The 14,605-nt window shown below is 42.1% G+C and overlaps 1 protein-coding gene across 1 annotated transcript in view; it reads left to right on the top strand.

The window, feature by feature from the left end:
* The first annotated feature begins 1,059 nt into the window (after window positions 1-1,059).
* Window positions 1,060-14,605, top strand: part of adgra1a (adhesion G protein-coupled receptor A1a) — a 36,246-nt gene continuing 22,700 nt past the window's right edge. Inside the window, exons 1-2 of the mRNA XM_051668112.1 lie at window positions 1,060-1,393; window positions 1,896-2,044. Coding sequence (XP_051524072.1) covers window positions 2,042-2,044 — 3 coding nt within the window. The 5' untranslated portion in view covers window positions 1,060-1,393; window positions 1,896-2,041. The remainder of the gene's footprint in view (window positions 1,394-1,895; window positions 2,045-14,605) is intronic.

Raw genomic sequence — 14,605 nt, forward strand, 5'->3', positions numbered from 1 at the left:
AAATAAACCTTGTGTAAAATGTCATGTGAACATTTAGGTTTATTTATTTGATATTAGGGCAAATATCTTAATTTTCATGAGAATGTTTGTATTGTTTTTCTGTAAAAATATCTGAAAATCCTTAAAACAAGATAAATTTGATTTATCTGGTTTTAGAAGCAACATTGCATAAAATATTTAGGTTTTTCAGAGAATGTATTTTTAAGATGTGTATATTGTCTTACTGTACTGGCAGAGTTTTTATAGTCAAAACAAGTGAAAAAAATCTACCAGTGCTGAAGTAATCCCAAGTATTTAGAATATGTTACTAACCTTGAGTAATCTAACAGAATACATTACAAATTTCATTTTATAGCATGCATTCTGTAATCTGTAAAGGAATAAATTTCAAAAGTAACCCTCCCTACCCTGTCTACCTCTCCCGGGTCAAAAATGACCCGAACACAATAGGAGGGTTAAATAAATAAGAAGCATATTTACAAATTCTTCCTCTCGTTTGCCACTCCAACTGAAGTATGACCCTGACACAAAATTTTCTCAACACTCACCAATCTCTCTCTCTCTCTCTCTCTCTCTCTCTCTCTCTCTCACACACACACACACACACACACACACATGCTGGTGCAGCTATCCTTATGAGGACTCTCCATAGACATAATGATTTTTATACTGTACAAACTATAGATTATATCCCCTAACCCTAACCCTAAACCTAACCCTCACAAAAAACTTTCTGCATTTTTACATTTTCAAAAACAATTTAAGCGATTTGAATTATGGTGACACTAGAAATGTCCTCATACCCTTGTAATTACCAGTTTGTAACCTAATAAATGTCTTCATAAACCACTCAAACCCGCACGCACACACACACACACACATTCGCAGAGAAACGCAAACGTAAATCTTAGGATGATTAAGAATCGTACATTATATTCAGTATAGCTTTTAAGCAATAACAGAGTGGGGTGAACCCCCTGATGTGATTCTCCAAAATGCGCTGTTTGTGAAGGGTAAAACCTGGTAGGTTGTCTCTTTAAATCAACGCTGCAGCGGTGATGTGCCCGCGAGCTCTACCGCGCGCGCTAAACAGCGCCTCTCACGCGACAAATGACATTCAGTTTCCACACACTCTCTCTTCTACCGCGTGGTATATACCACGTTAAAGTGAAAACTTATCAATGCCTTCTGGGAGTGTACCAGTGATTCGGTCCGTTATATTTTTGGGAAAGTGTTTGCTTTCTCCCCCTCATATAGCCTTATCTTGCTTCGATAGATCTGTTACTTGTCTTCCATAGTGATGGAGAATATTATTTGCGCTCACGCTCGTCAGCTCTATCAGATCATGGGACCTAGAGGTGGGGTACGACACCAGTTGCTCTCTTTAAAATAGGTAAGGATATATGCAGTATATGTTACGTTTTAATATGGTAAATTGGAAGCGCATATTACATAATCTCGTTCCGTTGCTGGATGAAGTAATATTCACAAAATAAGCATTCAGCTGCCAACGTTCATATATAAACATTTGCCGATGAAAGTCTTTAGTGTGCCATATTGGTATAAGGTAAGGGGTGTTGGCTTCGTTTATCTGGCTGAGATGAACCGTTCTTCAGGTTCTCAAATCGCAGGAAGACTATATTTTAAATAATACTTAGTCTGCCTACGTCATCAAGAGGTCATCCTGCTTTTTTTCGGATGCTAGTGCTTTAAAATTTTCACCAAAGATATTTCCAAAGGCTTACGTCACGGTAAGAGCGTGAAGAAGGAGCGCACGTGCCCAACGGAGATCGCCGCAAATGACTGAAGTTCGTTGATTCTGCTCTGACTTTTATCGTTCGCGGAGGAATGCTTCGTAATGATATTCGTTTTGTTTTTCTCCTTGGATGTTTCAGGAGCTGAGCACCGCAGCCTCGTGCTGGAGAATGACCCCCTCATCCCACCGCCTGTCGGACCGCGCGCCAGGTGGCAACATCACAGCCGACTGTGATACTTCATTGACACTGCTGCACTAAAGCTGGACCCTAACTTTGCAGATCTGATGGTGAGTGAATGATGAACTCCAGAGTACCTCATTTATGTCCATTTTTGTCGAGACAAAACTTCATAGGTCAGAAAACACTCTTCCAGCCAGAAACATTTTCAGTGATGATATATCCCATTTGTTTGTCTTTTTAAAGTTAGTGACAAGCGGGCGTTTACAGTGTGCATCAACATTGATCTCGGACTACTGACAGGAAGTGTTCCACGAAATTAAAGCGATGCCTCACAATGGCATCACACCATAGATTATTGTTACATTCCCCAGAGAGAGAGAATCCGTTAGTTGCAGTGTCAGGCGCTTTGATCAGCATGCCTACACTGTTCAATGAACTTTATTCAATTATATAGTCGAATCCCTGTAAAAGGTTAGAGATGGCGTAGAAGGGATTTATTCATTGGTGGCTCTGGAAGCTGGAGAGCTCGTGCAATGAATATCAATTGTCGTTGTCAGCTAATCATCACAAACGGCTGTGGCGTGTCCGTGGCCTTGGTTATCCCTCGGGTGAATTTACTTTGTTTTCAAATGACGCAGATTTTTTGTATGAGCACATGAGAGTGTACTCGCGGGTCTATGTGGTCTGTATTGCTGGATGACGTATGCTGTCGCCGCTTCCGCTTTTCAGATATCCAGCCAATCAGGCCACTCGTGTCAGGCAACCAGGCAAAATATGTTTTTTTTTTTTTTTTGCACCGAACAGAAAGCGCATAAGATCGCAGCACCATGGAGAGCGCCTTTTAGCGCTTTATCTATTTTAAGCACCAAGGACAGAGATCCCGACACGAATCCAGTCAATTGCTGTGTTAGGGATTGCAATAATCTAATAATTTAAGAATGTAAACCTCAGAATGCAGTTAAATGTTGGCCTATGGGATTTTTAGTAAAGTTTCCTCAGCAACAAGTTGAGACAAAGACAATGTTTCTGTGTGTCTGTGCCTTGCGGATATGATATTTTATGGTAAGGAGTAGCTCATCTTCTGTAGTTTAAGAAATTAAAGGGATAGTTCACCCAAAAATGAAAATTCTCTCATCATTGACTCACTCACATGCCATCCCAGATGTGTATGATTTTTTTTCTTCTTCTGCAGAACACAAATGAAGATTTGAAAACGAAGAATAGCTCTGCAGGTGCATCCAATGCAAGTGAATGTTGGCTGGAACTTTGAAGCTCCAAAAAGCACATGAAGGCAGCATAAAAGTAACCCACATGACCAGAAGCAATATGATAGGTGTGGGTGAGAAACAGATCAATAAATCCTTTTTCACTGTAAATTCTCCTCCCTGCCCAGTAGGTGGTGATATGCACGAAGAGTGCAAATCACCAAAAACAAAAGAAGAAGAATGTGAAAGTGAAACTGAAAGTGTAGATTGATAGTAGAAAATGACTTAAATATTGATCTGTTTCTCACCCACATGTATCATATCACTTTTGAAGACATTGATTAAACCACTAGAGTCATATGGATTCCTTTTATGCTGCCTTCATGTGCTTTTTGGTGCTTCAAAATTTTAGTCACCATTCATTTGCAATGTGAAGTCCTACAGATCTGAAATATTCTTCTAAAAATCTTTCTTTGTGTTCAGCAGAAGAAAGAAAGTTATATACATCTGTGATAGCGTGAGGGTGAGTAAATGATGAGAGAATTTTCATTTTTGGCTGAACTATCTCTTTAAGACTCCTTATAATTTTAGATTCATAAACTATCCACCTTATTTTGCAACTCTGAAGTAAGCAGAGGCTGCATTTCTGGCGAATGTGTAAAAGTCACGCTGTTATTGACAGCAATGTAAATAAATAGGAGGATAATAATACCAGAATTTAGTGATATAAGTTTAGAAACTGTCACACAACCACAGGATGTACAGCAGAATGATAGCCTAATGTCAGATAATTTTCTAACTTCAGCATTTATAGTAAAAGAGTAAGTAAATCCTTTACTTGTTGCTATGTGATGTTTTGAAGATACCATAATAAAATCTGCTTCTTAATTTACCGAGATCGTGACGATGCAGTGTTTCTTGTTTCCATGTAAACCTCCATTCATATGTACCTGCATAACCTCCAATGATGCCTTTATTTGTTTATTTCCAAAGGCAATGTTTCATAAGCCATGCTGAATGTGAGATCTGTTTACTATAGTTTACTATAAACTGCTAAGAAAGAGAGAATGCTCTCTGAAAAGAACAGAGAGTAAAATGCGTTTATTAATTTGCCAAGATGAAACAAGATGCATTTTTGGTGCAAAGAAAGTTAAAGCAGCATTTGCCCAGTGACTTTCTGCTCTCTGCTGGTTGTGTAAAGTTTGTGGAGGCATGTCAGATGGCGCGGAGGACTGTCCTGTCTGCGCCTGACCTCTCATTAATTCTGCCTGTGCAACAGTGTGATAAAACGATGGCAAAATGCGATACACGGTAAAACTATATGCGTTCAAAACCAATGAGTTTATGAAAATCATAATTAATGATAATAATATGATGACATATATTGCCAGCCTGTAATATAAAGCAGCATAATGTAGTATTTTTGTATCGCTAAAATAGCTGGAAGTGGCTGATACTGGAAGTGGTCCGCATTCAAGGTTGATAATGGCGGGGCCCTAATTTCGCTGAAAAATAAATTGGATAGGCCGATACAGAAATTTTGCCACTTACTACCAGTGCTGGGAAGATCAATTCTGAACTGTAATCCAGTACTGATTATAAATTACATGACTAAAATTGTAGTCAGTAATGTAATCTCTTGGATTAAATTTTTAAATTAATATAATCTGATTGCTTTTTGATTACTTTTGGATTACTTCTGACCTAATTCTTGTTTATTCGATATCACATGCATTTGAGTAGGATAAGCTTGTACCATTTTGACAATGTTGCTTAAATGCATTAAAGAAAACTTACTAATGGATCAAAATATGAGAATATGTATGTTTTGTGTGTGTGTGTGTGTGTGTGTGTGTGTGTGTGTGTGTTGTCTTTTTCTGAGTGAAATAAAAAAGAAATTTAAAATTACAATGATTCCAATTATGCATATCAAAGAAGCCCAATAAAACGTTATATTGTATTATGTGTCATGTAAATTTAGATCTATATTTAGACCTAATTTACACCTATGGTGTGCACAGACTGTGGAGACTGCCTATTGATTTCAGAGCGATTTTTTCAACAATTTTTATCCTCTGAAACAATGTGCAATGGCTTTCCAATGATCAAAATATATTAATATAATTTATTAAATGTCCCTTTGTATCTGATAAACTGTACTACTTAGATAACGCTATTAGGAAACATGCTGTAATAAGTATAATTTAAGTGCTACTAATGTTCAATTTAGAGCTTCGGGAAACCCAGCCCAAGCATCAGCCACGCCCTGCGGGACTGTGCGAATGTCTGTCTGATTCTTTCTCCAGAATAAATTCAATTCATAACCACTGCAGTGTCCGGATCCCAATAATAACTTTGTGCTTATGTGCAAAAAGATAAAAAAAGATTTCTTTGTTGCTAAATCCTAAACTAAAGTATGATATAACTAAATCATCCACATCCATTGATGAAGCTGCTGGCTCTTCGTTCTGTCATTATGATAATAACGCGCCATTTCTGGTAATTTGATTTAATTCTCAAAATATTCAGACTTCATTCTCATTTTGACTTTATTCGCAAAATATTACTAATTTCGTAATACTACGACTTTATTCTCGAAATTTGGACTTTATTCTCAAAATATTATGACTTCATTCTCGAAAATGTTTTTTATGTGGCACCAAAACACCATTGCATTTTTGAAACCAAGTACAAAAGCAATTTTCTAAAATGAAACTAACTTATGCAATCGGATCAGCATTTATGTGTGGATTGCAATTCAATCCAGAATTCAAGATTTACTGAACGTATATTAGCTGTTGTAACGTTGGGTTCTTGGAGTGGAAGAGAGGAGACGCAGGAGTAGGTACTTTCAATCTTTTAATTATAATCGCTGGAGTAGAACAAACGCTGGAGTGGAACAAACAATAAAGCTCAACATCACAAACTAACAACACAATGTAACACTTCAAGGACTGACAAAGGAATGGGCAAAACTAGAGAATATTTATACATAAAGGAACTAATGAGGGAATGGAATACAGGTGAGGATGATGAGGAGCAGATGGAAGTGATGAGGGCAGTGAACTATGGGAGATGTAGTCCAGGGGAAAACTTCAAAATAAGAGTCCTTGAAGAATATGAAGGAGACAGACTGTGACATTCTCCGTGCACCTCTGATAATTGTTTTTATTTATTTTTTTTATTTTTTATCCCCTTTTTATCCCCAATTTGGAATGCCCAGTTCCCACTACTTAGTAGGTCCTCGTGGTGGCATGGTTACTCATCTCAATCTGGGTGGCAGAGGACAAGTCTCAGTTACCTCCGCTTCTGAGACAGTCAATCCGTGCATCTTATTATGTGGCTCGCTGTGCATGACACCGTGAAGACTCACAACATGTGGAGGCTCATGCTGCTCTATGCGATCCACGCACCCCACTGAGAGCGAGAACCACTAATCGCGACCACAAGGAGGTTACCCCATGTGACTCTACCCTCCCTAGCAACCGGGCCAATTTGGTTGCTTAGGAGACCTTGCTGAAGTCACTCAGCACACCCTGGATTCGAACTCGTGACTTCAGGAGTGGTAGTCAGCGTCAATATTCACTGAGCTACCCAGGCCCCCCGATAATTATGTTTTTTAAATTGAAGCGAGGGTATGCAAAGAAAATGTGACTATATGGAAACGTACATACATCGTGTCGCCACCTTAGTCATCGAATCGGCAAAATCCACTATCGGCTGACCTCTATTGATAACATAATTGATGTTAAAAAAAGTTCAAATAGTTTTTGCACTTCTGTTTTTGCAGTTTTGAACAATAGAAATCAGACTTTACATATTGTGATAGAACATTACAAATTCATATTATGCATATTTAAAAAAAAAATATATTTTTTAATTTCATTTATTTTGGCATGTTTCCTTATATTATACACAGAAAAAAATTATAAACTTTATACAATACAATAAATTTATGTAATTCATTAAAAATAACCCATCAGTTTTTCATATCAGCATTTTCATGCTTATTATGATCGATATACTTATGACCGGTAAATATGTGTGGCTGATACATTGGTGCATCCCTACAATAAAGCAGGGCTGCAGCTAATGATTATATTGATAATCGACTAATCTAACGATTATTAGAGTGATTATTCCACTATTCAGCAATTGTTGCAATGATTAATCATTAGCTCTTATCCGACTATTGAGCTTGTGCCCTGACATAAAGGTTGTATTAAACGTGCTTGCTAAAAATACAGAGGACAAAATCGTCTTGGTTACTGATGTAACCTCTGTTCCCTGATGGAAGGAACGAGATGTTGTGTCGATGTAGTGACACTAGGGGTTCGATCATGAGAGCCCCAATCACCTTTGCTTAAAACAGATAAGGCCAATGAGAATTGGCGAGTGGAATTTGCATGCCACCCTCCGCCCCCGGACATACGGGTATAAAAGGAGTTGGCGTGCACCACTCATTCAGATTTATGGAGGAGCCGATAGAGAGTCCCGGCCATGTCAGCGGCCGGTTCAGTGCCGCGGCAGGAGGGACACAACGTCTCCTTCCCACCATCAGGGAACAGAGGTGACATCAGTAACCAAGATGTTCCCTGTCTGTCTGTCACTCACTCGACGTTGTGTCGATGTAGTGACACTAGGGGTTCCTATAGGAAACGCCGCAGGCGCTGAACCATGTCATGAGGTACGGAAGAGTGGACACGAGCAAGCTGCTGCATGCCTCGCAGTGAGCGCTCAACCATGTCATGACCTTCCAGCGAGTTAGGTAAGGCGTCTCCCTAGTCCTGTTAAGGGGGAGGAGGCACTTACCCAAGTAGGCTACCGGCGGCGCCTTTCCTGATTTGCTGTTAAGCAATTTCCCGCTGAACACTTTCTAGAATAGTGCTGGGAAGTGCTCTTCCCTCTCCAGGAAGTAGAGCACTACATAGACCACATCCTACCGGAGGGAGAATACCTCACATGAACTTACCAATGGGGAAGTTCACATATGGAATAATACCACCAGAGGACCCTATCTACAGAGAGGGTACGCAGCCACAGTAGCCGAGGCAGAGAAAGCTCTGGCGAGGGGAAACACACGGTTCACCTAAGGGGAAACCAAACAGTGGAAACTCATCATACGGGATTACCAAGGGGGAATCACTATGCATGGAGCACTGAGCCCGAGCACACGGGCTCACCTGAAAAGGGGCATACCACGAGTACTGGGCCTGGTGTAATTACTCCTCTGCCGAGTTCGTCACCGAGCAGTGCTTAAGAATTAAAGAGACGTCCAGGGTTCACCGGATATGGGGAACTGTTGTGGATAAAAAGGCGCACATTATCACCTTTGAAAAAGGGGAAAGGCGCAATGCATGCGGTACACCCAATCGGCCTCCTAGTCTACCTGCTATTACCGCGCAACACTCGAGTCGAAACCGGGTCTATGCATAGGTTATAAAACCTTGCATAGGTATTGGGTGTAGCCCAACCCGCAGCTCTGCATATGTCTGCTAGAGAGGTCCCCCTTGCCAGTGCCCAGGAGGACGCAACACCTCTAGTGGAGTGCACCCGGACTCCCAAGTGGCACGGCAAATCCTGAGATTGGTATGCAAGAGAAATGGCATCCACAATCCAATGGGCTAGCCTCTGCTTGGAGACAGCTTTCCCCTTCTGCTGTCCTCCAAAACAGACAAAGAGCTGCTCCGAGCATCTAAAGCTCTGTGTGGCGGTCCAGATAGATTTGCAGGGCACAAACTGGACACAGCAATGACAAGGCTGGGTCTTCCTCCTCTGAAGGGAGCGCTTGCAGGTTCACCACCTGGTCCCGAAAAGGAGTGGTGGGAATTTTGGGCATGTAACTGGGCCGGGGTCTCAAGATCATGTGAGAGTGTGCCGGCCCAAACTCCAGGCATTCGCTGGTAACAGAAAGCACCTACAGGTCCCCTACCCTCTTGATGGAAGTGAGCGCCACCAGGAAGGCCGTTTTCATAGACAAAGTACTGAGCTTGGCCTGCTCCAGGGGCTCAAAGGGGGCTCTCTGCAGGGCAGGTAGGACCACAAAGAGATCCCAAGAGGGAATCAGGTGCAGTCTAGGATGATTAAACCTCCTCACGCTCTTGAGGAACCTGTTGATCGGGTGGCACTGTCGTGAAGGCCTCCCATCCAGTGTGTTGTGGCAAGCTGCTATGTGTACAGCCATGTACACTTTCAGGGTAGAGGGAGACAGCCGTCTCTCCAGCCCTTCCTGAAGGAAAGACAGCACAGACCCGACGGCACATCTCTGTGGGTCTTCCCCACGGGAAGAACACCAGTTCATGAAGAGATGCCACTTCAAGGCATACAGCCGCCTCATTGAGGGGGCTCTGGCCTGAGTGATTGTGATCCGCTAGGTCTTCCACGTCCCATCCAGGAGCAAAATGTGGAGATTCCAGAGGTCCGGCCGCAGGTGCTGGAGCGTGCCCTGCCCCTGAGTGAGAAGGTCCTGCCTCAGGGAATGCACCAGAGAGGTTCTACTACCAGGAAAATCAGATCCGAGAACCAAGTCCGGTTTGGCCAGTACGACGCAATGAACAGGACTTGCTGCTCGTCCTCCCTGACTTTGCACAGAGTCTGTGCAATGAGGCTCACTGGAGGAGACGTATACTTGCGCTGCCCCTGAGGCCAGCTGCGTGCCAAGGCACCCATGCTGAGGGGAGCCTCGGACAGGGAGTACCAAAGGGGGCAGTGAGAGAAATTTTGGGAGGCGAACAGGTCTACCTGCACCTCCCCGAATATCTCCCAAATCAGCTGGACTACATGGGAGTGGAATCCCCACTCCCCACGGAGCATTACCTGCCATGAGAGCATTTCTGCTGCACGGTTGAGGATGCCCGGAAGGTGAGTGGCTTGCAGTGACTTCAACGGCTGTTGACTCCAGAGGAGGAGGCGGCGGGCGAGTTACGACATGCGATGCGAGCATACGCCGCCATGGCGGTTTATGTACGCTATAGTCGCTGTGTTGTCAGTCTGGACCAACACATGCTTGCCCTGAATCAACGGCCAAAGCCTCCGCAGGGCCAGCAATACCACCAGCAACTCTAAGCAGTTGATGCTCTGCCAAAGGAGTTGGGGCCCTGTCCAGAGCCCCAAAACTGCCTGCCCGTTGCACACGGTGCCCCAGCCCAAGTTTGAGGTGTCTGTCATGACCACGATGCACCTTGAGACCTGCTCTAAGGGAACACCTGCCCGTAAAAACAGCAGGTCCGACCAAGGGCTGAAAAACTGACAGCACTGTAGCATGATGGTCACATGTCAGGTGCCATGGCGCCATGTCCACCTCGGGACTCGAGTCTGTAGCCAGGGCTGAAGCGGTCTCATATGCATCAACCCGAGGGGGAGAACCGCCACCGAGGATGGCATATGTCCCTGGAGCCTCTGAAATTGTTTCACCGGCACCGCTACCTTCTGCCTGAAGTCATAAGATGTGCCTTGAGAGTGACCGAGTCCAACTCCATACTGAGAAAAGAGATGCTCTGCACAGGGGAGAGCTTGCTCTTCTCCCAGCTGACCTGAAGCCCAAGTCGGTCGAGGTGCTGAAGCACAAGGTCCCTGTGAGCACACATTAGATCTCGCGAGTGAGCTAGGATTAGCCAGTCGTTGAGATAATTGAGAATGCAAATGCACTTCTCCCTCAGCGGGGCCAGGGCAGCCTCTGCAACCTTGGTAAAGACGCGAGGGGACAGGGACAGACCAAAGGGAAGGACTTTGTACTGGTATGCTCATCCCTCGAAGGCAAACCGAAGAAAGGGTCTGTGTCAAGGAAGGATCGATACGTGAAAGTATGCGTCCTTCAGGTCGATGGCGTACTGATGTCATACTGATGCCAGGATGCACTTCTGCGTAAACATCTTGAACAGAAGCCTGTGTAAGGCTTTGATCAAAGCACGCAGATCCAAGATTGGGCGCGACCCTCCCCCTCTCTTGGACACGATAAAATAAGGGCTGTAAAAGTCCTTACGCAACTCGGCTACGGGGACGGGCTCTATTGCTCCCTTCGCCAGAAGGGTGGCAACCTCCGCCCGGAGGACGGATACACCCTCGCCCCGCATCGTTGTGGAGAGGATGCCACTGAACCTGGGCGGGTGTCTGGCAAACTGGATCGCGTAACCGAGGCGAATCGTCCTGATGAGCTACAGCGAGGGGCTGGAGAGCGCTAACCAGGCCTCCAGATTCCGCGCCAGTGGACGCCAAGCGTTTGCTCTTTTAGAAGGAAATATGCTCTTTTGAATATACTCTTTTAGTACCCGTGGAGTCAGCCACCGAAGCGCCCAGGGGAAACACAACACTCGACCTTGCGAGGGTGTCCGCTGATATGTGCCATAAAATCTAGCAGCGTAAGCGAAAGGTGAGAGGATGAACACAAGCATGCATTCGGCTCCAAACAAAAAATCTGAATGAGTGGTGCACGTCATCTCCTTTTATACCCGTATGTCTGGGGGCGGAGTGTGGCATGCAAATTTCACTTGCCAATTCTCATTGGCCTTTTCTATTTTAAGCAAAGGTGATTGGGCCTTCAAGATCGAACCCCTAGTGTCACTACATAGACACAACTTCAAGTGAGTGACAGACAGGGAACATCTTTTAAAAATACCTCTAAATGACATTCACTGAATTAAAGGGGAAAAATTGTTTTTATTAAGTTTAATTCAGTAAAAAATTCACTGCAAAAAAATCCTATTATCAAGTGTTTTTTACTTGTTTCCATTTAAAATGGTCTAAAAATCCTTAAAACAAGGCATATTTACTTGAGAAGCAACATATAAGATATTTAGACTTGCTTTAAGAGAATGCATCTTAAATATAAGTGTATTCTGTATATAAGTGTATTTTTTCACTTTGTTATACTTCTGCAAGTGCAGCAAAGACAAGATCTATTCTCTAAAAGCAAGTCTAAATATCTAAATATGGGTCTGTTTACTTGAACAGACTGATTGACCAAATGTTGTCTCCAAGATAAGCCTGCTCACTGAGGCACACAGAGGGAGAAGCCAAGAACAATCTTAATGCTCAAGATGCATCTAAACCTTAAATATGGAGTCTCATGAATTTTATAACTTCATAGTTTATGAGATTGTACATTTTCAGCTTTGTAAAGGCACCGTGTTGTTCAATCAATTTCAGTGCCTCAAGTATCACTTTTTTTATAATTACAATATAATAGAGCTCACTTTTTGTTCTCTGACCTTTTTTTTCTTCTCCATGCTGATTGGCTAAGATCAGGCTGGAGTTGGCAGACGCCAGATCAAGAAGCGAGTTCAGCAGGTCCAGTCCTGCTGTGGAGAGAGTCCTGTGATCTATCAACATGCATTAGAGTGTCTTTTGAGGACATGTCACAAAAATAATTGGCATGGTAGATGGTGCTGGGTATCACAAACTTTTGATTTGATTCTATTCGATATTGATTCATTTATCCTGGTCTCATAGAATCACTTTTCTATATACCTAAATTTTAGCAAAAATGGTTTTTACGTTTTACGCTCACTGTACGTATCGCGGTAGATTCCTGGTGAATTAAACAACAAAGACGCTACAACAACAATGACATCTGTTCATTTTCACATAAATGGCGAGTATAAGGGCAGATTCATAAACACTTAAGCTGCGATTTAATTAAATAAATAGTGTGCACCCTCCTCGCTGTGCTTACAGTTTGTGCGCAACTCTGTTCTCTATAGTGTTACATATACTCAAAGCATGAGGCTAATGAGCTGAGCGCGTTAAATTTACATTAATTGGGCAAAGGCAGTAAATTGTTCATAATTTATTGTTTCCTTTCATTTTTCTTCTTTTTAAATATTTAAAATGTTTAATTCTAAATCAGCCTACAGCTGATATACATTCGGTAAATCTTGAATTCTGGATTGAATTGCAATCCACACATAAATGCCGATCGGACTGCATTAGTGTGATAAAGTTAGTTTTATTTGAGCAAATTGCTTTTGTACTTGGTTTAAAAAATGCTCTTTGCTTTTTTTGTTTTTTTTGTTATGTTAATTCACAGATATAACTATTATAACAAATATATCTGTTAACACACATGGATGGCTTTTGTTATGCCAAAATTGCCAAATTCACTAATTGCACATTTGTGTAATTCCAAATATGCTTGGCCGCCAAAAGTTACTTAACCTAAAGTAACCTCATAACATGGGTTTTTGTGGACAGATGAGTGGATAAGATTATGTCTATCAGAAAAGACTCGAGATGATTGAAATGAATACAAATGTAGAGATATTTAGATAATTTGGCGTAATCCCCGTTCTATGGTTCAGTGCTCCGATACTTGCTCGAACCATCAGCTCCTGCCGAAAAGCAACGATGGCAGGGGAGAGGAGCTTACCTGTATGGCAGTACGGGACCTAAACTTGTGGTGATGGGGTGAAATGAAAACAATGAGGCATTACAAGCAATGAAAGGCAGCTGTGTTAGCTTATAAAGCAGAGGCTGAATAATGATTGGATGAGATGCCTGACTGAATGAAAGCGTAAAGATGCGGCATGATGCATAACATGCATTGTGAATGTAAGGCTTCGGGATTACTTTATTTTCATGTTTGTGTATTTCCAAATATGTTTGTCAGCTACAGGCTACCATACCAAGCTAATTAATTGAGGAGCACATTAAAAGAATATTATCAACAACACACATAAACCCAAAGGTCTTACTTAATGCCAAATAAATAACAGTAATAAAAATAATGACGTACGTACTTAGTTTAGGTGTTCAGTGTTGGTAAAGTTTATGGTGTTTTTCCTTTGTAGGGGAGATTCTGCATGAAAATAAAAATGAGATATTATTACTGAGCCCTAATGGTAGATTGTATTTTGACTGGATTTTTGAAGCTTCTTACAAGCAGATGTATTTTATCACTGGCTTAACTGAAAGAGCTTTGGCTGGTTCCAATGATATTGATTAAATGTCCTACAATTTATACTAAAAGAGTGACCAACACTGCTTTCAATTAAGCCTAACATGTACAGGCATTCAGTGAAATTACAAGCATATATTCATAGATTTTCCTGAAGGTAGGTGACATTGATTAGATTTTTATTTTGAGATGTGCAAGCTCTGACTACAGTGCACCCTTAAGCCTGGGTAAAAGAATAATTTGGATGCACTGCTTGGGATTACTTTCTGTAGGATGCTTTGGGGCACTATTGGAGCTGATATTAATCAGCATTAACTTTCTGTGCAACAGTGGTTCGATGTCTTGGGTCATTAAATGTACAGTATATTTGCTCAAGAACTGAGGTCAAAAGATCAATAATGTGATGCTGAGTGATGCTTTATGTGAAACAGATTAATGGGCAGCAATTGTGCCGATGCCACCTTGGATTGAAGCAGACATGCACCTTGGGAGATGAGGCATAAAGGTTCCAAGTGCAACAAATTTAGTCCTATAATCCTTCTTTTTCTGTCCATTGTTATCTGATCCGTCAT

The sequence above is a fragment of the Myxocyprinus asiaticus genome, chromosome 32 (assembly GCF_019703515.2).
Source record: "Myxocyprinus asiaticus isolate MX2 ecotype Aquarium Trade chromosome 32, UBuf_Myxa_2, whole genome shotgun sequence".
NCBI lineage: Eukaryota > Metazoa > Chordata > Actinopteri > Cypriniformes > Catostomidae > Myxocyprinus > Myxocyprinus asiaticus.